The sequence below is a fragment of the Macrobrachium nipponense genome, chromosome 46 (genome assembly GCF_015104395.2).
Source record: "Macrobrachium nipponense isolate FS-2020 chromosome 46, ASM1510439v2, whole genome shotgun sequence".
NCBI lineage: Eukaryota > Metazoa > Arthropoda > Malacostraca > Decapoda > Palaemonidae > Macrobrachium > Macrobrachium nipponense.
The window spans coordinates 43,439,851-43,464,825 of record NC_061106.1 but is presented as its reverse complement, the minus strand read 5'-3'; the positions used below and the strand labels follow the sequence as shown (position 1 = coordinate 43,464,825).

At 35.8% G+C, this 24,975-nt stretch overlaps 1 protein-coding gene across 5 annotated transcripts in view; it reads left to right on the top strand.

The window, feature by feature from the left end:
• LOC135214990 (ubiquitin carboxyl-terminal hydrolase 36-like) overlaps positions 1-24,975 on the top strand; it is a 38,483-nt gene extending 13,508 nt beyond the window's left edge. For 4 of the 5 annotated variants that reach the window (XM_064249510.1, XM_064249509.1, XM_064249508.1 and 1 more), the window contains exons 3-11: positions 1,819-2,127; positions 2,549-2,738; positions 2,854-3,030; positions 3,244-3,475; positions 3,874-4,105; positions 11,956-12,251; positions 13,284-15,139; positions 20,500-20,615; positions 22,148-24,975. In XM_064249510.1, coding sequence (XP_064105580.1) covers positions 1,819-2,127; positions 2,549-2,738; positions 2,854-3,030; positions 3,244-3,475; positions 3,874-4,105; positions 11,956-12,251; positions 13,284-15,139; positions 20,500-20,615; positions 22,148-22,474 — 3,735 coding nt within the window. In that variant the 3' untranslated portion in view covers positions 22,475-24,975. The remainder of the gene's footprint in view (positions 1-1,818; positions 2,128-2,548; positions 2,739-2,853; positions 3,031-3,243; positions 3,476-3,873; positions 4,106-11,955; positions 12,252-13,283; positions 15,140-20,499; positions 20,616-22,147) is intronic. The other variant, XM_064249513.1, reaches the window with a different exon arrangement.

The window sequence follows — 24,975 nt, the reverse complement described above, 5'->3', positions numbered from 1 at the left end:
TATACTACTGTGTGACTCAATGTATTTTATTGTGACTTTGTTGCTCTTCCCCTCTTCTGTGTCAGCTTCAGAGAATCCAGCTTGTGCACTAGCACAGTGATCTTATCAGTCTCTCATCTTGTCCAGTTGGGCTTTGGTGTTTCAGTGCCACCCCAACCCATGTGTAAAGTTTGGGGGTTTGCTTTCTTTTTTTAGGGGGTCTTCCCTCCCGAGTCTCTCAGCAATATATTTCAACTTCTCACAGGTTGTTGCTATTTGTTTTTATGGTTTACTACTAGCTTCATAGCCTAGTATGCTTCTAAGGTCTTCAATAACAGTGCCAGTTTCTTAGTGCAATATTTTGCCAAGGTAGTAGAAGAAGTGTTCTGTTTCATCCAAAACTGGACCTTAAACCACAATATGGTTCTCTTCATATCTTTGCTGTTAGGTCTTCATTTACATTTTTTGCATTAGAAATCTCTTGATTCCATACATTTATATTTTGCAGTCCTAAGTATCTTATCAGGTATTAGGTTACACCTGTCTGATATTGCGTAGAAAGAGTTAACATGTATACCAAAGAGTAAGCATTGCACTAATTTTATCTAATTTTTGGGTCATTTAAATACAGTTGTATAGGCATTTTTGTTTTCATTTAAGTCTTTTTATCCTTTTGTCATTAGAATTTAGATCCAACAAGAGAGATTTAAGGATAAGTAGGTCTTTGGATGTAACAAAGTGATGGTCAAGAAAGGAATCGTTGGCCGTCAAGTGTATTCACCTTGCAAATATACAGGCAATTTGAGATCTGTTGCTGAGGGTTCTTGTTTCAGAGTGACAGCTGGGTACGCCAGTGGAATTTATTGAGTAACCTTCTAGTTTTATTAAGTAGCATATATTTTCTTTGTCTGGTTTTCTATGTCTCCACAGTTCTGAATCTAAAGTTTGTTTTGTCAGCTGATTATGTCTGGGAAATTTAAATAGAATCAGTGGGTGAAAAAATGATTCTTTCATGTCAAGTTGTAGGAATATTGAAATACTAATAACCATATCATTGTATATTCATATTGACTAATATATATGCTGTCTATAATCTGAAATGTTGTTGGTTGCAAAAATACAGTAAAGAAAAAGAAAATACAAAGGGAAACCTACAAGAATTCATCGTCTGTGATTATTTCCTGTCATTATTATAATTCTTGACGTAGATAAGCAATTAGTATGTAAATGATTTAGCATTAAGGGAGAGTCAAGATTAACTTGCTGGTCTGCTTACATGATCCTTCAGTGGAGAGTTGATTTTATCTGTGAAGGATTAAGATAAAGTCTTGTTTGTAAAAGAAATCATAATTAAGTGATGGGATAGTTATCTGTTTGAGACATGCACAGCGTAATTTCCCGAGTGTTTATGCTTTAGTTATTGATGTATTTTAGAAACTAAATTTTTTCCATTCTTTTTATGGTGACATTTCCTGAACTATGCTTCTGGGGTTGTCTTCATATATAAAAGTGTAACATTTGCTACATCTTATTTGAGCCAGGCAAAATTTGTTGTTAAATCATTGGCATTTACTTATTTGGTAGAGTATAGTAAATTTTTTTCAGAGGCTGAATTAGCCTCCAGGAAAATCCTGTGTTTCATTTTTTTAGCTTCATGTAAGTTTTGGCTTGTCTGCTCATTTTTGCAAGAGATGCTGTTTATTTATTTTGAGTTTGTGTTGTACAACTATTTAAAGCCAGAATGGAATCTTGAAAATCACCACCTCACAAACTTGCAGCCACTAGGTGTGAAAGGTAACTCGTTGCTCATTGTGTATAGGATTATGTTTATCATGGTAGGTGCTGCTGAACCATGTTGACTATGAACGAGTGGGCACCCAGCAGTCACTGGTGCTTTCCTCTCTGAAGAACAAATATGTGAACCTGACTGCCTGCTGCGACACCACTGGCAACATCCCCAACTCTCCGTCAGGTAGTATGGCGCACGCCCATCACAAGACTTCTGGGGCAAAGGAGGACCAGCTGGATGAACCTCGTGTAGTGTTGTGGCCCAAGGACCGCGTTATGCTGGGGTGGAGGAAGACTCTTCCTCCGGGCGCTGGAATGATCAACTTAGGAAACACATGCTACATGAATTCATCCTTACAGGTAAGTTTCCATAATCATCACCAGTAAAGAATCGTTCGTTTGGGATGTCCAGAGGAAGTTTTTGTTAAATGCAGCAAGATAAAGTTAATTATGTTTGACTGGTAGACAAGAAAAGATTGAAGTGGACAGATGAAAAATGAAAGGTATTGAGCAATACAGCCACTGAGCAAGAAAAGATTTTGCAAAATATGTATAGGACTGTTTGCAGTATACCATTCAATACAACCTGTACTTAAATAGACAAGTTTGTGTATATATATAATGTTAAGAGTTCATATTTTATATTGAACGGTGTGTAGGAGAGGAGATATAAATTGTTGTACAAAATCATCATTTTTTAAATTTGCTATGAATGTGCATTTACTGGTTATATTTGTATATTTACTATGTTTTCATTGCCAATTATTTTTCATTCCTGAAGGCCTTGTTCCATATCCCTTCAATGGCAAACTGGTTGATGGAAGACCTCTCCAATCACACTCAGCGATGTGAGGCCAACGCTTCAAGTGCTTCCTATTGTTCCATTTGTGCCATGATGAGAACGTTGCGGTCCACTCTTGACCGATCAGCCAATGTTATAAAACCCTCATTAATTCATCATAAACTTAAAAGTAAGTCTTTTTAGTTTTTTGCAGTTTGTCTGATATTAAAATTACAAAGTGAATATGAAAATAGGTATGTATTATGTTTATAATGGTGATGTACTAAAAATATTTGTATCTATAGGCATAGGAAAAACTCTAATGTATGGGAGACAAGAGGATGCACATGAGTTCATCAAACTCCTGTTGGACCACATGGAAAAGTCTTACTTGTCGTTTAGGAGAGCAAACAAGCTAGATCATCGTTCCAAGGAAACCACCCCACTTAATCAGATCTTTGGTGGTTATATAAGACAACAAGGTTAATAGAATCTTAGCTGTGTATTTTGAGAATAAGTAAATGATGTATTTTATGACCTGAGGTTAGTCTGCATGTCAATCAGTTGTACTGTATATAGAGAATAGAAATTTTCAGTAGAATATGGAAGTGATGTTATTTATATTTTTATTCGATCAGATAGCTCTATCTGTCATGACAGTTGATAAAACTGAGAAACCTGTACCTATCTTTCAGTGATCTGTCCTGTGTGCCGCCACGTATCCACCACATTCTCCCATTTCCAAGACTTAGTTCTTGACATCCGGTCAGTTAACAGTGTAGATGAAGCCCTAAATTTATACTTCAAAAAGGAAACACTAGATTCATACAATGCTTATAAATGTGAACGCTGCCACAAGAAAGTACCTGCAACTAAGAGACATCTCATTGAGAGAGCACCTCATGTTTTACTTATTCAGTTAAAAAGGTAAGTCCAGGAAAGTGAATTATAAACATATCCCTTGTGCCTGTACTGCTATGTTCAAATTAATTTCATAGATTGAAGTGTTCCCCACAAAATAATATTGGCCGTTTTTTTTTTTCTGTCACTTATTTCCTTTTCATGCATGCACCACTAGCATTGTGTATATGTATTATTGTTATCTTTTTCAGTCTATTTTTTATGAATATTTATTATGTATGGTAACAATAAGTTAATCCCAATTTATTACATCAAAATAACATTGTAGCTAGTTTGAAGGTTGTATTAATGATCAAGTATTTATTTAAACCCTAAAATATTAAGGAAGAAAAGCCTTTTCTTACAGGAAATATTTCATACTGAATCGTGCATTTGAAATTAACCCTGTTTTGTATTATTTTCAGATTCACTTTTTCTGGGGGGAAAATAAACAAGCACATCAATATCCAAAGAACGATTGACATTTCAAGGTTTGTGAATGGGCAGAACAAGAACCAGTCCAGTGAAGGAGGTGGACCATATCAGTATCGTCTGGCCTCCATGGTCATACACTTGGGAGGTTCGCAACATGGTGGTCATTATACAGCAGTGGCAGAAGCTTCCAGTGGCACAATGTTTGAATTTGACGACTCTTCCGTGAGTATTAGCAGTCACTTATGGAAATTGGCTTGGATTCATAACATACTTAGTGTCAAAGTTTTTATGGTTTAAGTAATAGTTTGTAATATTTTCTACCCATTCTATCAATTTCTTTAGAATTTATAATAAATTCTGTAAGTATGGGGCCTTTACTATTTGATATTACTAAACAATGTCTAGTGTTTGTCATTGGAAAGGTGGGAAACTTCTTGGCTGTGTGTATGCATGAAATACTGGGTCTGGTCAGTGCTATGCTTCCTTCTATATATTCTGTGAATAATTATCTATTGTGGTCTTTCAGTTCATATTGTAAAGCTATAGTTATATTTCTGTGATAGATAATTATCTGTATTTTACATCTCTAGCAGCACTGTATTATCGTATCCGGGATGTTCTTTGTGAAATTTCCAGATTATCATGTGCATCCAAATGTTGGACAAGTTATATCTCATATTTTTTTAAAATTATTCAGTGTACTTGGGTGTAGTTTATATTTGTTCATATACGAAGCAAAACTTCGGTCTTAACGTTAGGATATATTCTAGTGCCAGCTGGAAATCCGTAAAATTAGTAAAAAAAAAACTTGTGTGATCCAGGGACTATTGGCATCTGTACCTGGTCACAGGGTATTGGTAGTTCCCACATTGCCCTGGTAAAGGAGTTTTCTTTCAAAATTTTAACTAGCAGCTGCTGTGTGGCCAAGCAGAGTTGATCCAGTAGTAGTTGGTTTAGGAGAAAAGCGATACAGAGTTGGTCAACTTCTTAAATCTTTTTATTTATTTATTTATTTATTTGATTTTTTCCCCCGCTGTCTTCCCTGTCCTTTTAAAAGTCACAAAAGTTTGTCTGTCTCTGCCCTACAGGACTTGGACCTGCTGGTTTGCATGGAGATGACAAAACTTATTTATCCCTTGAAGGGAGATTCCCTTCGTATAGCTCAACTTCATTGGTTACTTCCAACTCTTTCATCCAATAGCTGTCTTCATGGAGAATGAGAGATGGGATGAACATCATTTTTTTATACAGTACATATTACAATGATAACAGATCAATATTGATGGATTTTACTTTACCATTTGATTGGTGTTTTGTTGTTTACATTATTATTACTTTTTGCTAGTAAGTAAATAATTTTTTTATCGTAAAAAATGTATTAAGTCACAAATAAGATGAAAATACAGGAATTAGTGGATATTGCTCTACGAAAAATCTGCGAATTAGTGAATTTTCCCGCTATATATTTGGAGATATGTTTTACAGAAAAAACTCTGAGTGACTGAATCCTTGAATGTTGAACCGCAATCCACTGTAATATATATATATATATATATATTATTATATATATATATATATATATATATATATATATATATATAGTCGTAAGCTGGAGGAAGGAATGAAAGGAGTTGACCGAGCGCTTTCGTGTATTTTTCACACCTCTTCAGGGTCAAGTGATACAAAAAATTCATTATTCGTTACAAAGACACCTCTGTGGCAGCAATACATAAACATAAAAACTATCGTACTACTATTTAAAAACTAATAATTGTCTAAAATGTTATTTACAAATAGTTCATTCCAGTTTTGTACATCCCGGGGCTGCTGTTTGATCAAAATTCTACGCGATTTTTTCTTTATTATACATGATCAACAATATTTCGTTTTATGATGTCTTTACAGAACATGATCTCTTTTGCTTCTTTCCAATTCATAGTGTGGTTGCATTCATTCATATGTTGAAACAAGCTGCTTGCATTATTCCCTGTTCTAACATTATATTTATGCTGTTTTATCTTTATTCGTTTCGAGATCCTTTCCACTTTGTCCCACGTACATTTTCTTGCACTGATTGCAAGGGATCTCATATATGCAGCCACTCTTCTGTAGAGGGGAATTCCTGATTAACAAATTCTTAAGTACATAGTTCTTAAAATGACATTAACATTAAATGGTCTCAACAGCCCAGGGATGGCCATAAACTGGTTACAGTATGGTAAAACAAGGAGGTTTTTCATATTAAAATCACTCTTACGACTAACTTCATAAAATGTTTTTTCTTGCTTTACAAAAAGCCCTGTCAATAAAATCACAAGGGTATCTAAGGTTTGTTGCAATGTCTCGGACCTTCTGAAAAAGGCTCAGCTTCGAGGAAGTCAGGGCAACTGACCCGCAGTGCCTTAAAAACATAGACGAAAATACCATCATCTTCGTTCTCGGATGATGGTTAGAATAAAAATGTATGTAGGAATCTACATTTGTAGACTTCCTGTACACAGAAAAAATTTAAAATTTCTATCATTCCTCACAATTAAAACATCTAAAAACGCCAACTTGTTATCTACTTCAGTTTCCAAGGTAAATTTTATAGAAGGTACTAGGGTATTTTAATGCTGTTAGGAAGCTCTCTTCATTTTTGTCAACAGGCCAGCACAAAATATATCATCAACGTACCTGACCCATAGGATACCTTTAGGAAGTATCCTTGGTAGGTACTTACTCTCAAAAAACTCCATGTAAAGGTTACTAAGTAATGGAGATAATGGATTGCCCATTGCCATGCCAAACTTTTGTTCATATACAGGCGGCCCGCGGTTAACGGCGCAATCACTCAACAGCGAATCGGTTTTACGGCGGTCGTCAAAAATATTCATTAAAAAAATAAGGCATTTTAAAGGTATCTTTACGGCACAAAATTTCCAGTTAACAGCGCCCACTAGCGCCGTTGTCTAACGAGTTCATACATATGTAGAAATGCCGTTCAGACCACAAAGGTTATGCAAATTATATTAACAAATTTTATGGAGAGTTATTACGTAGGTATTATGGGTAAAATATATGCCTCTGACGCTGTTCTATGCCGAAAATATCGAGTTACGTAAGTGCAAATTTAGCTATGGATGTGTCAATTCATAATTGTTCATGCTTTGTTTAAAATGTGTGTGAAAATGTATTATGTGAAAGGCATTTTTTTATTTCTGTACAGAAATAAAATGATACAAAGGCAGCTTTTGAAACTGCCCTTCACGATACCAAATACGATGTTTTTTTCATGTTCTTTCTTGTAAGCCGCCTCCTGCCGCTCTTCCGAAAATATCGATTTAAAAAAAGTGCAAATTAGCGATCGAGTGTCGATTTTATAAATGTTTATGCTTTTATGTTCAAAATGTGTATGAAAATGTATTACGAATAGGTTATTTTTATTTCTGTGCAGAAATATGATAAAAGGGCAGCTTTTGAAACTCCCCTTCAAGTTATCGACTACGATGTGTTTTTCAAGTTCGTTCTTGTATGCCGCCGCGGCATACAAGAACGAACTTGAAAAACACATCGTAGTCGATAACTGAAGGGGAGTTTCAAAAGCTGCCTTTTTATCATATTTCTGCACAGAAATAAAAATACCCTATTCGTAATACATTTTCATACACATTTTAAACATAAAAGCATAAACATTTATAAAATCGACACATCGATCGCTAATTTGCACTTTTTTGCCGCCGTCTGCGCTCTTCCAAAAAATATAGTTAAAAAAAAAAAAAAAAAAAAAAGTGCAAAATTTAGCGATCGATGTGTCGATTTTTCAAATGTTTATGCTTTTATGTTTAAAATGTGATGAAAATATATGCGTAAAGGTATTTTCAGTTTTGTACAGAAATAAGATACAAATTAAGGCAGCCTTTGTAACTACGCTCCACGTTGTCAGGGGATGGTTCTTTCATGGTTTAGTTCTTGTCCGCCAGTTCCGAAAAATGCATTGTGTTATTTATTAATTATGCATCTTTTCTATAAATCCTTTAAAAAGTTATACATTATTTCACTGTATCCAAGAATATTGTATGTATTCTCATATTATTGTATTTAAAATACTACGGCAAACTTAAGCCCGTATTCCGCGGAGCGGCCAATGTTGTGGTTTGAAATCAGCTGATTGAATACGAGTCTGTTTCACCATAACGCAATTCTGAGCGAATGCTCTTGCTTCTAGTTAGCATAAACGAATATCTAGATGCTTGACTTATATGAGACAAAGTTATTTTTCCTTATACAGCGTGTTTTTAGGTGGAAATATTTATTGAATATGTCTCGTTGTGAATGTGAACTACTATTTTTTTCGTTAGAAGATTACGTTGGCGGCATGTTTATTGCGTAAAAAAATTATGTGATTCCGTTCGCAATACGTAATCCTTTATTTTTCATCATCGTAATACGAACTTTACGTTATTATCTTATATCGGCGTGAAACCAACAGTAAAATGTGTTCTTTCAAGCACAGTAGTTTTGATTAAAATGATTTTATCCCAATTTTATCTATGGTTGTGTGTGATGGCAGACGTTTACTGCAGTTTTATCCTTGTTGCCGATGTACGATAATAGTCATTAGCAGCTTGAACCGTTTTCTCAGCTTCAGTCATAATTAGGTTTAAATTTAAACGGTATATTCCCGATTGATCTTTAATTCTGTACAAACTTTGATCTCTGATCTATAGCGAATAAAGTTATTACAATTAAGATATCTCAGTTCTATTCTATACATAACGCCATTTATAACAAATACGGTAATGTTGCACTGTAGTACGATGATCGAAATACAAGCCCAAACAGATGTTATCCAGTTCGGTTGTACTTAGAAAAAAAAAAAAAAAAAGTCGTTTTCTCGTTCGGTAAAATTTGTTCATGGTTGTACAAGTTCACGCAACGAGTATAACGTTAAAACCATACTTTCATCATTCTCTTTTGCTGTATTGAACTTATGTAACTAGAAGATGGATAAAGTTAGGCCATTGTAATTTGATCTCTCATAAAAATCGAAACTATCGTAAGACTAATGATCGTAAACCTGAACACTACAGCTACCTGTACACTGTATAAAACTTTTATTATATCTTTACATACTCTAGACCCACCCAACTGTTACTGTACAGTAAATTCTATAGTACTATACTGCATAAATATAATTTTACTTATTGCGCCGTTGTGGGATTACGGCCCCTTTGACTGCTCTAGAGTTTCGAAAGAAGGTGTGCGGCAGCCGTAGGCTTTAAAATCGCTCAGCGTCGAAAATCGCTTGGCGTCGGTGGCCAGGAACGGAACCCCTGCCGCTAACCCGAGGGCCGCCTGTATCTTTCTCCAAACATAAATTTACAACCTCTAACACACAATTCCTATCAGCTTAATCATAGAAGGCCTGTCCAAAGAGAAAGTATATTTTTCATTTCCTTTCTTCCTTCATAAATTCAAGTAGTTCATCCACAGGTACCTTTGTAAACAATGAGCTGACGTCAAAACTGATTAACTTAAAAATCATTAATTAAATTGAAACCTTCTTAACCTGTCTATAAAATCCACATTATTTTTTCTTTTCCGGACACACCTGATATGTTACCAAGCATTGGAGACAATTCGTTAACAAGCCACTTTGATAGTTTATAAGTACAAGAGCCTACCGAACTTATAATGGGTTCCTAACAGGATTATTTTCCGTATGAGTTTTGATAACGCCATATAAATATGGAAGAGTTGGATTTACAGTGATGAAATTTTGTAATAATTCCTTATGGTTTTTCAGAATACTCTTGATGGTTTTGTTGAAATGAGCATTGACATTATCTAAAGGATTGTTTCTTATTCCTGTGTAGGTTTCTTGGTCTGAGAGTAATTCTAACATTTTGTTATTATAGTCGACCTTGTTCATGATGACCAATGTGTTCGATTTATCAGCTCTAGTAATATGTAAATCTTTATCTTTTTTCAGTTTTTTATATGCATTTAAGAACCTTACAGGAATATTTGCGGGTGATTCGAAATTGGCGATCCCATACACTACACACTTACATATATTGATTTCTTCTGATGTAATGTTACCATAAACTTTCCAAGTTTACAAAATCATTCCAATTTTCAAGCCAATCTGTATTTGTTTTAATGGAGAAATTTATGCCATATCCTAAGGCTACTAAGGTGGTGCTGTCTAAAGTTTTATTAGATATATTACAAACGAAATCATTATTAGCATTTATTGTTCCAATTAACCTTTACATGGAGGTTTTTTTTGAGAGTAAGTACCTAACCAAGGATACTTTCCTAAAGGTATCCTATGGGTCAGGTACGTTGATGATATATTTTTGTGCTTGGCCTGTTGACAAAAATGAAGAGAGCTTCCTAACAGCATTAAATACCCTAGTACCTTCTATAAAATTTACCTTGGAAACTGAAGTAGATAACAAGTTGGCGTTTTTAGATGTTTAATTGTGAGGAATGAATAGAAATTTTAAATTTCTGTGTACAGGAAGTCTACAAATGTAGATTCCTACATACATTTTTATTCTAACCATCATCCGAGAACGAAGATGATGGTATTTTCGTCTATGTTTTTAAGGGCACTGCGGGTCAGTTGCCCTGACTTCCTCGAAGCTGAGCTTCAGAAGGTCCGAGACATTGCAACAAACCTTAGATACCCTTGTGATTTTATTGACAGGGCTTTTTGTAAAAAGCAAGAAAAACAATTTTATGAAGTTAGTCGTAAGAGTGATTTTAATATGAAAAACCTCCTTGTTTTACCATACTGTAACCAGTTTATGGCCATCCCTGGGCTGTTGAGACCATTTAATGTTAATGTCATTTTTTAGAAACTATGTACTTAAGAATTTGTTAATCAGGAATTCCCCTCTACAGAAGAGTGGCTGCATATATGAGATCCCTTGCAATCAGTGCAAGAAAATGTACGTGGGACAAAGTGGAAAGGATCTCGAAACAAGATTAAAACAGCATAAATATAATGTTAGAACAGGGAATAATGCAAGCAGCTTGTTTCAAACATATGACATGAATGCAACCACACTATGAATTGGAAAGAAGCAAAAGAGATCATGGTCTGTAAAGACATCATAAAACAAATACGTTTAGTTGAATCATGTATAATAAAGAAAAAATCGCGTAGAATTGATCAACAGCAGCCCAGGGATGTACAAACTGGATGAACTACTTGTAAAATAACATTTTTTTTAAGTAAACAATTAATTTTTTTAAATTTAATTAGTAGGGGGAAAAGGGAGAAAAGAAGGGAGGGGGGGGGGGGGGGGGGGGGGAGAGGGGGGGAAAGGAGGGGGGGGCGATTTTTTAGTTTTTATGTTTATGTATTGCTGCCACAGAGGGTGTCTTTGTAACGAATAATGAATTTTTTGTATCACTTGACCCTGAAGAGGTGTGAAAAATACACGAAAGCGCTCGGTCAAACTCCTTTCCATTTCCTTCCTCCAGCTTTACGACTACATGAGATATCGCATGTTTTAGCGATAGTTTCGTCAATATATATATATATATATATATATATATATATATATACATCATACATACATACTACATACATAAACATACATACATACATACATACATATATGTATAGTTAATGAGTTAGTATGAAAAAACTTATCAAAATGTGTATTTTATCATAGACTTGCAGTGTAGATGGTTTCTTCTATATTTTGGTATAAATTTAACTAAAAAATTAGTATGAATTTGGATTTCTGATTTTATTTGATTGCATAATTTCTTTTATACCATAGGTTTTGCTGTTTTTTGATTGAGAGCAATGCCAAGTTACCATAGTAGTGATGTAAATGAAAAAAAAATTAATATTAGTTTCAAGTATGTAAGTGATTTGAAAATGTTTTTAAGTGCATGTTTGATATATACATAGACTTGAAAGATTTTTCATTATGTTTTTAAGCATTGAGGCTGGAATGAAATATCGGGACAGTCTAGGTGAAAAAATTAGATAAAAATCTTCCTATTGTAATACTAAAAGTTCTTTTATATGCAGACCATTTCTTATGGTTATTGTCCTCTTTCAGGTGCGATCTATATCTGTACAGAGTGCATTGATGCGCAACCCTTACATACTTTTCTATGAATTAATACGTAAGCCCAAAGACCCCCTACACATCAAACAAGTTGTTAGACAAAGTTCGGAGAAGACGTTGATACGGCAAAATTCTGATGGTATATTTAAACCTATTCCTACTAGTCATAGTGCTTCGTCTGTAGTCAATGGATATGGACGAACTTCAGATAACATTGGAGAAGCAGTCAGTAGAAATGGGACCCAGACTACTATCAGCAAACCCCCTTTACCGTCACATAAAGAAAGGCAAGTATTTTTTGTCTTCACCATTCCATGTTTAGTATATTTTTCTGTCAGAATTTTTATGTATAAAAATGAGTCTTCATCTCATATTTGGTATTAACCATAAGCATTATAAATACTAATTTATATGTATCACCACTTTTATATAAGTAACTTGCGAAATAATTACTTTGCTATAAGTACCACATATATGGCAGCTTGAAATAAAAATTTTGCATGTTACATTTCAATTGTTTGTTTAGGTGACTAGGCCTGCCCCCTGGCATGAGTGTATCAAGAACGACTTTAGCATACGTCAATCTATTCCTGCCGTTCTCGGAGTAAAGGCCGAGTAATGGTGGTTGTCTTGTTCGTTATTTTCCGGTTATACAACCACTGGAAAGCGTTTTATTAAACTTCAGGATCCTCTCAGGATGAATTTTTATTAGTATTATGTTGATTCATCAACAGAATTTTTCCCTAGGTATAATCGTTAGATCAATCCTTTGTTTACTTGAGGGCTTGCGCTCGGCCTGTAATATTTCTGCTCTAAAGGTAATTTCCATGTTATGCCATTCCTTTAAGTAAGGACAATCTCTCCTTCTTCTTCCTCTCCTTCTTCTCCTCCTCTTTCCCCCCCTCCCTCTCTCTCTCTATCTCTCTCTCTCTCCTTCTCTCTCTCTCCTCCTCCTCTCTCTCTCTCTTCTACTCTCTCTCTCTCTCTCTCGTAGTTACTATACTATACTTACTAAGTAATTACTTGATTAGAGACCACCCTTCTCCCCTCTGATAGGCATAAGGCATGAACCAGATTGATGTCGTATGTTAAAGTAGTTCCTAATACACTTCCGTTAAGGGGCAGACCTATACACGAATAGTTGCAGTGTTGAAGTGTTACCCATGAAATTTTGAATTCAAGCTGCTGTATAAGTTGAACTTATAGCAGTGTAATCACTTGGTAAGTATATATAAAATCTTATTTATTTTAATAAATGTCATTTTTGTTAAATGTTATTTGTGAAAGTTTTGTGTGAGTAAGACTTTGTCAATTTGCAGGGAGAAGATATCATTTGGACTGAAGTTTAATCAAGGAAGCTCAAAGGGAGAGAATTCAAGCAAACCCAATAAAATTATTCTCAATTCTGGAACAACCACCCTATTATCAACTAAATCTTCCACCATTTCCATGCCATCCTCTTCGGGGAAAACAGCTTCTACTTTGAAGTCAATGTCGAGTTTAGTACCTTATCATGATGATTCTGAAGATTCAGAGTTGGATGATTCTAAACAGAGTGGAATTGCTAATGGAGTTAGAGAGAAACTGGTACAAAATGGCACTGTTAAAAGTGAGGACGTTAAAAAAGATAAGAGTGAAAAGGGTACTAAGGGATTATGTAAGCCTGATAAAGTTAATAATAGTGCTGATAGCAAGACTAGCTCTAGTGAAAGTGGTAGCAAAAGTAGTAGTTCTAATTCTAGTATTAAGTCAGGATCATCATCAGTACCATTTGTGCCAAGATCTCTTCAGATTGTCAATGGTGCCAGTCCAGTAAACACAAGTAGCAGCAGCATTAGTAGTAGTAGCAGCAGCAGTAAAACAAAAGGTGAAAAAGGTTGGTTAGTTACGGATAACTCCTTACATTCTCCCAGTGAAAGCAGCAGTGGTAGTGCCGGGGGAACCAGTGCTTTTACTGTTGTTGAACAGCCAACAAGTAGTAAAGAAAAACAAGCCATTGGACATGAAAAAATGGACAACCATGGGTGGACAGTAACTATTAGAAAGCAGAGGCCAGAACTTGAAAAGTCTCATTCTCATGATTCTGTCCTGCCGGGTCCCAGTCACAAGAAAGATGAAGCAGATTCAGCTAGTTTGAGAAGTAAAGCCAGTGTTGACAGTACAAGATCTGATCGCTCAACGAAATCTGTAAAAAAATCTATCTTTTCTTTATTTACCTGTGTCTCGTCGGCACGTAGCCCAGATAGCCCCGAAGAGGAACAGCCTGAAGCCTCACATCCACAAGACTGTGGTACCCTAGAATGCAGAACTAAGACTAATGAAGGTGATCCAAAAATTAAAAATGCAGATGCTAAAACAGACAAGAATAAATCAGCAACCAGTAATACATCGCCAAGTAATACAAAATTTAAGAAAGGGGCTGTGATTGATAGTAAAAGCAAAATCCCACCTGCTTGTAATGGCCAGTCAAACTTGAAATCAGATTCAGAGAGTGACACAGAGATATCTCAGTCCAAGAGATTCAGGGATCATGATGATGAGCCATCAAGTCCTTCAAAGAAGTGTCGTCCAGAGGAAGGAAAGAACTCTTGTAATAAAAAATCTGACAGTGAAGCGACAAAAAATGGACCTTGCTCAGTTTCAAAAAACGGACCAAGTTGTAATTCAAAAAACTTGATTAGTAGTGACTCAGACAAATCAAAAAACAGGTTGAATCATGAGTTGGGAAAATCAAAAAATGGGTTAGAAGAAGTGGGAAGGAAATGTAGGAAAAAGAAAAAACATAAAAATGGGGGTGAAAGTCTTTTGAATGGGGTAGCAGAGAGCCCCGAGAGATCTCAAAAAGATGCGTCGTCCTCCGATTCGTCACTTGCTGGGGTGTCGTCTGGTTCAGAGAGCAGTGATAGTGAGGGGGAACAAGGTGGAACTGATCACTGGGTGGAGAAAACAAAGGAGACGCTAGGGAAAGCTAAATTAAACCCTGCCGCTCGTGTCATCAATTGGAATGGAACTCGTAAAATGAAAGATTTAAGTCATTTTATTAATGGAGACAAAGAAGGCCCCCAAGAGAATGGCATAGAAACCGATAAGAATATTGGGATGTGGAATGGAAGTAAATCCTTGCAAGTTGTAGATGAGTTACGGAGGGCAGGTAACTCCGCATTTGGGACCAAAGGTAAGGGAATTAGAAAAAGTTTGTACTTAGTTATGTAGTTACTTAATGTTGGTGTAATAGATGTTTGCATGGGGAACTTGAGCAGTTGTTGGTGAATTATAAATGGTAGTAACTCATTAAATAGAGTGTAAAATTGATTGGAAGTTTAAAGGAACAAACAAATAACCATGTAACTAGAAACTGTATGCTTGTGAGAGACATATTAACAAGATGATTTTAGTCTCGGTACATATGAAGTTGAAGCATGCCTGAAGTATTGACTAATCCAGTGATTAGATACATTGTTGGAGGATTTCAGTTTTTAGTTATTTTCAACTGTGAGGGGCTCTTTAATAAGAATTATTTACCTAAAAGATTTGTAACCATCTCTAGGTTATAGATCAGTTTCATTTTGGAAAATTGTCCTTTTGTAGGAAGGGATTTATTTGGTACTTAATGTAAAACTGATGGATAGAGTCTGTACTGCATTGGACAAGGTGGTACATTTGTTGCTGTTGAAGGGGTTTTACTGACTATTTGGTTCATAGTTGCATTCTTTATTGTTTTAATTTTCATCCAGTTTTTCTTTCCATCTCTGTTATCTTAAAGATTTTTCTTTCCTCCACTCCCATGAAGACCAATCTTTTTTATACATCTGTAGTAAATTGCATGGAGTGGTCTGCATTTGCCAGAATGTTTGTCTTTAGGTAATTTTTCAAGTAGATACATTTTATCGAGTTAGGTACTCAGGTTTATGTTAGGTATTGGGAAATTGCGCATATGCAGAACAAACCTTTGGTCTTAACAGTAGGATAAATCTTCTAACGCCAGCTGGAAACCGGTTAAAAACAATCAAAGATTGAATGCAAGGAATCTGTGGCATCTGGCAACTCGGGTGTAGACGAGGTGGGGAGTGGTCACCGACCACGCATGATCCCCGTGACACATTCAGTCTTTCTTCAACCAACTTGGAGAGTGAGTGTTTGCGTTTGCTCTCCTCCTTCCCAAGCTGGTTGTTTTACATAGCCCGTGATTCCTTTCTGCTTTTTTGGGTTTTTGAGTGTTTGTGGTTGCTTGGGTATTACCATGAATCTCTCCAAGAAGTCACAGCCCCTTCAGCACATGTTCAGGTCTTCCAGGATTCCCATGTTCACGGTTTTTAGCTGCTTCTTTCATTGACCCCCATACCACTTGCAGTAGGTGTCCTGTTAAAATCTGTAATATTACCAACCCGTGAACAGAAAGTCATTCCTGGTCTGTTATGCAGGGGAAGAAGTTGTACAAGAAAATGGAGCATTGTAGGATATCTACTTGTCCTTCTTGGGAAGGGTTCATGCCTCCTCTAGTGGACAATTCTGCTTCCCCTTCTTCCAGATTTTTTCCCTCTGCTTCATCTTCTGTTGGTGCCCTGTCTCCTTCCTTTACTTCTATTGATTCATCTTTGGAAGTATCTAGAGTTGCCCAGGGTGAGATCTCCCTCCCATGAGAGAGGAGGCAGCACCATCTTGTTCCTTCATTTCAGACCAATTTGCACAAGATGCCAGCTATGTGGGCTTCCCTAGGCATCCCCCCCCCCCCCCCCTCATTGGAAGGCCTGTTGTCCCATTTCAATTGTGCTAGACTTCCATCATCATCTACCCCAGCAATCCCCCCTCCTCCTGGCCTCCATTACTTTGGGTCTCGTGTTGCCACCTGGCAGGATGCCATTGGTAATTATGCCTCATACTTGGTTGCCCTTTATTTTGCCATCAGTGAGGCCATCGTCTCGGACTGCCAGTCCACACACTGTAATGTCAGTCTTAGCAGTAACCTTTAAAACTTGACCGAGTTTTAGGATTCCATTCAAGTTTTCTCAATTTGAAGGTTAATGGTGCAAAACCTTCTTTAACTTGCAAGATTTTCAACTTCAGATTAAACTGTTAGAGAGTTGGAGCTAAGTTCGTAATGTTTCAGTCAATACTTTGCATACTATGTCCTATGTGTTAAGTGTCTCCACTCATTTATTTTTTGTAGATGTATTTTAGAATATGTTATGCAAATTTTATTTACCTTTCCCAATCCTGTTTTCTGTTATTGTGATATTTTGCAATGAAGATTGAGATTTTCAATAAGAGATTATGTGATTTGTAGTTGGGTTTAGTACCAGAATTTATCACTACCTGTAGATTTTTAATTCTATTACTATTACTTTTCCATTTATTTGTTACAACCCATTAATTACGAGATGCCTTATTGGGTGCAAAACTAGTCCCAGTTGTGCCATTATCTTGAAAAGTATGCTTCCACTTCATCCTTGTGGACTCGATTGCTGCTCACATCGACTAATTCCATTGTGTGGTTCCTTAGTATCAACGTCTTAGCACTGATCACCCAGTTCATTTGTGTACTCTAAGCCTTTGTGCCTTCTTACTTTTGCGCCAGGTTTTATTTCTTTGCCTTATTCTCATCTGGCATGTAATTTATTGGGTGTTGGATAGAAATGACTTGTGTGTGTCTTCTTAATCCAGATTTGAGAAAGTACTGTTTCTTGTTTTTGTTCATTTTCAAGAAGGGTTTCATTCACTGATGTTTCTCCTTTGTGTCTTGTTGTTTACACTTATCCAGAATACAGTATGGGAATTTGTGTACATTTATTTGGTTTTTGCTTACTTTCCTGGGAAATGTTTTCAGGAATTAATTATCTTTTTGTATGTTTCTACATAAATGGTGAATTTTGATTAGATTAAATTCTGCTTCATTCTCTTTGTATATTTTATGTATTGTAGCTTATATCTGATTATGTGTCTCATTGCTTTTCTGTAACAGAATGGGATAATAAGTGTGTGTGTGACTGCTGGTTGAGGGTTGGTGAAGTATACCCCTAAAGCCATTGATGTTTTGACCTAGTTCTAAAGTGTTTTGTTGCAGATGCATAGATTTTTGAGATATAGAGATCATCACTTACAAAGAGGGTTACAAAATCATTAATGTACCAAGATTTCTCCCATGCTCTTGAGTTCCCAGAGCAGGAACAAATCCTCCCAGTAGGGTGGTTTGTTAAGGTATGCATCTGCTGAATCTGTGGCTTCTCCTATATTACTTCTTGCAGCTTGGCCGAGCATTTTGAATCAGAGAAACGCTGCTCCAAGGGTGGAATGGCTTGCAAGTCTGTGCATTTCATTAACTAGGTTCTTGTGAAATTTGCAAACTCAAGCAACTGCTGCATGATCCATGGGGCCTTTTTATGTGGGTGAACGAGTGGTTCCATAACAGCTGGTTCTGGTTGCTGACTTCCCAAGGCCATTCCCATACAGAAGAAGTTGCTGATGCAGCCCTGTGACATGTTAGATACCATACAGCTTCACACTTGAGTATCCAGCATATCCTCAAAGACAGGATTTTTAGAGACAGCAGCTGTTACTGTTGCTACACCTTGCAGAAGATTGACAAGAGACTTTTACTAGAAAAGTGTGCTGCCTGGTGTACCAGAAGGAATGCTTTTTTACCCAGGTTTTTGTTCTATTGATAGTGGAATTTTTCAGTGTCCTCAGATCACAAGTATTATCAAGTACCCCTGAGTTGAGGCCTAGATAAGGGCTCTAGCAGGGACTTATCAGACCTGATTTGTAATCTAAGAATACATTTTTCTCACATAACCTTTAGTCAATAATAAGAGACTATTCCCTCCTCCTATCCCCACATTTATCTAATCCTGCGTAGGGCACAACAAAAGTGAATGTGGGTTGAAGCAGAGGTAGGAGGATAGCAGGATGGAGAGGGTGCAATTCTTTTAAAGTTAATGGTATAACTGGGATTAATGCCTCATGGAATAAGGAATCTTATGATTACTGGATTTGTAAGAAAAACCCCTTTTCTGTATTGTAAAAAAACATTTCCCCACAGTCTTTGTTTGATATATTTCCCTGGTATATACATTTTTTAATGTTTGACTAATAGTGAACTTACTGCTATTGGTGTTGTGGTAGTCATTCCTTAGATGTGTTGCAGATTTCATGTAAGCATTTAAAGAGGTCATTACTCCCTTCTAGTGGTATAGTAACTGAGATTAGGCCACTTGCTTGGTTTCATTCTGCATTGTAATTAGACACTTTGAATATTCTTTATTGTCATGTCCCCTAAAAGTAGTTTTTGTCTCTTACACAAGTAAGCAAGTGCATGTTGAAAATATCTCAATTTTGATTGCTGTTCACACCTCGCTCACAGATCACTGGTTGCGTGGAATGCCCCAGCACTTCGCACCTCCGCTTGAATTTTGATATAACATCTCTCATGTATATCTGTATTCTATAGGGAAAGGTATTAATTCTTCATTTTCCAATTGCATTTTTGTTACCCGGGGTGCTCCAATGCTTCTTCCTCTGCTTCAGTTTTGACGAAAGTTGGAACTGCGAATACATTAGTTAAAAATATTTTAGTTTCTTCTCTATTTCTGTATTTATTTGGTTATTTTTTAAGTTTCATGTTTTCCAAAGAGGCTCCACAGTAGATATGCTTTTGTAGAGTTACCATCTCATCCTCTTCATTGTGCTGTTGACTGGAAGCCCCCCATACTAAAAATGGCATGTGGGTTTCCAGCAATTTAATGTAGATCTCATAATAGATGCATTAACCATGCACTGCCAGGTTTTGAGTGCATACGCCCATATGCGTATTCAAGAACAGTAATGGTTCAAGTGTAAATAGAAACCTCAAGCAGTTAGACAAGTATTTTATATTTTCTATTTGTATTTTTTATGTATGTAATTCCCTATGGCACTTTACACAAGAAGTAGAAAGTTTACTTGTAACTCCACGTAAACCAACAGTGCTGACGTTGTTTTCAGAGATCACTTTTCTGCCTGGAATCCTCAGGTGCTCAATTCCTTTGTAGATCTTGACAAACATGAGTCTTGTCTGTACTACTTATGAAAGATCAAGGTTTTCCATCTTAATTTTTTATATACCTATAATAAGTTTTAATTGTAAGTCACATAAAGCTTGCATGCACTTGAAATTGATGCTGATACTAAGATGCATCTTTGTATTGGTTGGTCTTATTCAGTAACTTGAAGTGAACATTTGAGTAAATAAAGCAAAATTGTTTTAATTTACTGTGAAGGTTATTGCTCATGGGTCTTGATTTTTGCCTTATTTGTTTTGTAAATTTAAATTTTTTAGTTTATTTTACGTAATATTTGTATAGGTTGTATTGTTAATGAATGTTTAGATTTAATTCTAACATATAGTACTTAACAATGTCTTCGTAGTGTCCATGTGACTTTAAATGCCAGATCCCAAATTTGCATCAATTGTATCTGCTTCATTACAGCGTGATAAATTGGAGTTTCTTTTGAAGTATGTAATTTTAATGGAAGATGTACATTTTTCACCTTTATTCACAGTGAATAGCTGGGAAGGTGGTAAAGGTATTACGGATGAAGAAGTTGAGAAGGATCGGAAGGAACAGAAGAAGAGGTCACTCGAAGACATGTATAATGAAGAATTTGACAGTGGAAAAGTAAGTATTTCTGTGCCTGTTTGCAGTGATAACTGACTCAGTTATCAGTCCCCGGTTATCGGCAGGGGTTCCATTCCCGACAGCCTGACGATAACCGAAAACCGTAAATCGGCGATAACAGTGCTGATCCCCTGTAAGAAACTACTTTTTTATCACCAACCCTTGGAACAGGTTACTTTCTTCACTGAGCCCCATTAAGTTGACTAGTTAGTGTGTGGTTTCTGTAGTGTACTGTATATGGTACTAAATTTCTTTGCTGCAACTTTACCTCCAGCTGCATTGGTTTCAGCAGTTTATTCTCATCTGTTCCTCTTCGTGCCTTCCAATGCCACTTCCCCTCTTCAGTTTTGGTTACTTTTATATCTTTGTTAGAACCTTATTTTGTGACGAGAAGCAGCAAAATTTATTTTTTAAGTTTACTAATATCGAAGTGTCATCTCTGCAACTTCAGAAAATCTAAATCTGCACCTTGTGTTAGCTCATACTAATCTACAGACATACATGGCAACTTTCCATACACTTCCAACCTGGGTGCAAAGCATATATTTTCTACTTTCTATATCACAAAGTTGTTTGATTAAACTACTGGATGAAAACACTGCATATAGTAGTAATTCCTGACAATAATACCAAAAAGATCTCGAGTTATTGGTACCTTTTACAGCCTGCCTTGCTAGGTACATGAGGTGGTTCTTTGCAGTAACTCTTCAAGAGTTTTTTTGCTTTTTACCTTTCAACCATTTCCCCGTTTTTTTTTTTTACCCGGTTCCCATCAGAACAAATACATAATTCTTTTCTTAATTTTCAGTTCTCATAAGAACAAATCCTTCAGTCAAAAATTTGTGCCCCTAAATGGTCATGTTGAACTATCTAATAATGAGTGAGCAAGTGGTCTAAAAGTCATATTGTCATTTACTGTTAAATTACCTATGTATCAAGAGATTTTATTGGAGGCTTACTTCTAGAAAGACCATAAGCTTTTGGATTTTGATACAGGATGCCACCATTATCTCATTTATCAGCAATTAGTACATGTATATAATACGTCTGGCCTAGTAATTTGGAGAAACAGTACAACAGAAAGAAGTTTTATTGTGATGTTACTGATCTTTTACACACATAGTTGCTACTTGGTCTCATGTGATTCACCACTGTTAATCTGAATGCCATTGTATCCAAGGGTTTCCTGATTTTAGGGTAAGTTGTACCATAAACATTGCTCAGTAAGATTTATTGCTGTGTCTGACAGAAGAGGCAAAAAGGGGTTCAGCATGATGTTATTAAATGCAGTAGGACTACTTCAGAACTTCAAATTTAGTGTGGAAACTGAAAACTGCAGTAATCACACAAATGGATAACTGTATTCTCTCAGCGTAGTCATATGAGATGTGCAAAACAGTTGACCTTCAAACATTTACAAAAATTTTTGGTGGTGATTTCAGGTTTGGGGTAATCAGGGTACTGTGTGGCTCGGAAGTTACTTTCATTTATAAATGTATGTGAGTGCTAAAGAATTTCATTTTTTCTTACAGACTAAGAAGATCAAGTTGAAGGATTCCACTAAGGCCTCAGATAATTGGAATGTGAACGGTGGCAACGTATTCCAGAGAGTTCAGGATGTAAGGAATACTGGAGGCACCTGGGGCAATTATCGTAATTCTTACGGTAAGAACTACGGTTACGGGCATTACAAGCAGTATAAGAATAGGGATGGCTACTGGAACAAGAAGCGTGATTGGAATCAAAACCGAGACCATTATCACCAGCGTAACAAGCAGTGGAAAAAGTTTGACAAAAGAGATCGTAAGTTTCACAAGAAGCACAAGGAGAAGTATAGGCACTGGGAGCGTAATGATTAACTAAGGCCCTGAGCACCACATCTGATGTGGGTAGGTAGATTACTAAGGTTTTATGATGAGGCAATTAAACTGATGATATTTTTAAAAAGAAAAAGCTGGTCTCCAATCATGAAGAGCAGTGCGCCTGAAGAGTTCAGTTATTTTATTGTATTATTTGGTTATAGACTATGAAGTTTAATTTCATAACAAAACTGTTTGTTGGTCAAATTTTCGTATTTTTGTTAGAATAGTACATAGAATGTATTAAGTAGTAGCTTTTTGTATAAAGTTACAAATGTGGTGTACATAATCATATTTATATTTCCAAAATCAGCCAAATATCATTTTTCAAAAGGGGAAATTAAAACTGTAAGAATTACAACAATGTTCCTCTCGTGTTTCTCATGCCTCAGGGCAGGGATAAGTTGGGAAATGTTGATCATTTTTCTGTCGTAAACTTTGCTTTTTTCATATTTTGTTTCGTATCTTTTTTCTTCCTTTTGTTCCATCTGTCATTGTGTAATTGTATGTGAACAAATTGTTCATGGTATGAGCAGTTGTGTATATAGTGTACATTATTAGAAATATTTTATATTGCATAACTGTTCAAATGTTTATTAGTATGTTTAAAACGTGTGCGTGGCTGTACATTGCATTGGGAATAAAAGCTAAGAAAGTGTAGGGTAGCAGTTTTGCTCCAGTTTTATGTCCTTTGGATGAACAGAAATTTTTGTACACTGCCAGGTTACCCTTGTACACTGTGACTTTGTTCTACAAATAAGGGATCAGTTTGTCACTGGTGTTAGTATAGAATTTGTAACACAGCTCTTTTTTTCATGTATTAGAAACATTATGAACCCAGCAGTAGTGATGATATGTAAATGGGTGGTGGTCCACGGAAATACCAGCTGCTAGATTGTTCCCCTGTTCAAGATAATTCAGTGTTTTTTGTGCTGGGAGATCTAGTTCTTTGGTTCCATATCTTGCAGATTTTTGTGGGTGTACCGAGATACAACTGAACTTTGACATTCTGTGCCTACATTTTGTAGAACTGTCACATTGTGTAATTCATGGGGGATTTATGTAAATAGGTAACTTGATATAACATACTGGTTCACAAGTTCAAATCATCCATCCCTTACACTATGTGCATGATGCTGTTTGAGCAGAGTACAAGCATGGTTTTTCTGCAGGTCTCTCTTATACAAGCAGCTACTACTGCTTGTTGTGCCTTACCGCTGTTTTCTGTCTTGCCTGTAATGCAAATGATCCATGGCCTTCTGCTATGTACAGATATCAATGAGCCAAACCACATAGGTGTGGCAGTGATTGTGCTCCAGCTGTTGTATAAACAAAGAAATGAAAAAAAGGATTTGCCTTCTGCTCATTATATTTAAAACATGTTTCTCAGGTTATGGATGATTATTAACTAGACAATTTCCTCGGCTTTGTCATTTCATTGAATCCATTTCTCATGTACTGTATTACTAATTATACAATAGTTTTGTTATAATAGTTACTGTAATTATTTTTTATTACAAATGAAGTTTTGTAATTTATTCTTTTGTACATAGTTTTTTCTTAGGTATAGCAGTATTTCTTCTTTTGCCTGTATCCATCATAAGATCATACATGCTCACCTCATTATTTATTTATGTGAATGCTAAATATATTCTGTGGTTTGGCTGTATATCATCTTGACAGACTGTACCTCCTAAGTAACACTATGGGCTTCAGGTTATATACTGCGAGGTATTGCTAAGTCTGTGGAAGTTAGTAATTTTCATTTTTATTGTAGCAGATGATGCACTGGGAAGGATTATTCTTGGGTCGATCTGCTGCAGTGTGTGATAAAATTAGGAGATTTTTACAAGTTACTATCATAAATAGTTGTTTTTATTTACTGCTACTTAAGCATCTTGCATCATGAAACCAGAGCTGTTATAACTATTGTAATGGCTAAATATATTGTAGACAATGCAACCTTGATGATATTTTAGTAGGTCTTCATAGTAAGCTTTTACGTTCTTGCAAATTTCGCACTCAACCTAAATTGTATGACCGAACATTTTCTTTGTACAGTAAAAAATTTTAATTAATATGTAATTAGGTTGTAGTAATTATGAAGTTATTTTTATGATTATGACTATGATTTATTATATTTTCCATTTTTTTTTTATCATTATAGTAACGTTTGTAAAGCTTTGCACTGGTTAATGCTAGAGTTGAAATTGATGATAAGACATCTAACATCTCAATTAATTATTAGCATCAAATATTTAATCACTACCTTAGGGAAGGGATTTTTGTTTTAAGAAAATTGATCATGAATATATATGTTCAGACATCTATAGCAACCACATTGGTTGATATATAGTTGACTGGGAAGTATTGTATATGCAACCAGGTTTGCATGACAAAATTCTCTGTAATAACGCACCCAGTTTTCCTATCAGCAGTTGACGTTTGGATTGTACTGTGTACAGATCAGATTTTACCCAGAATAAAATCATGAAATGTGA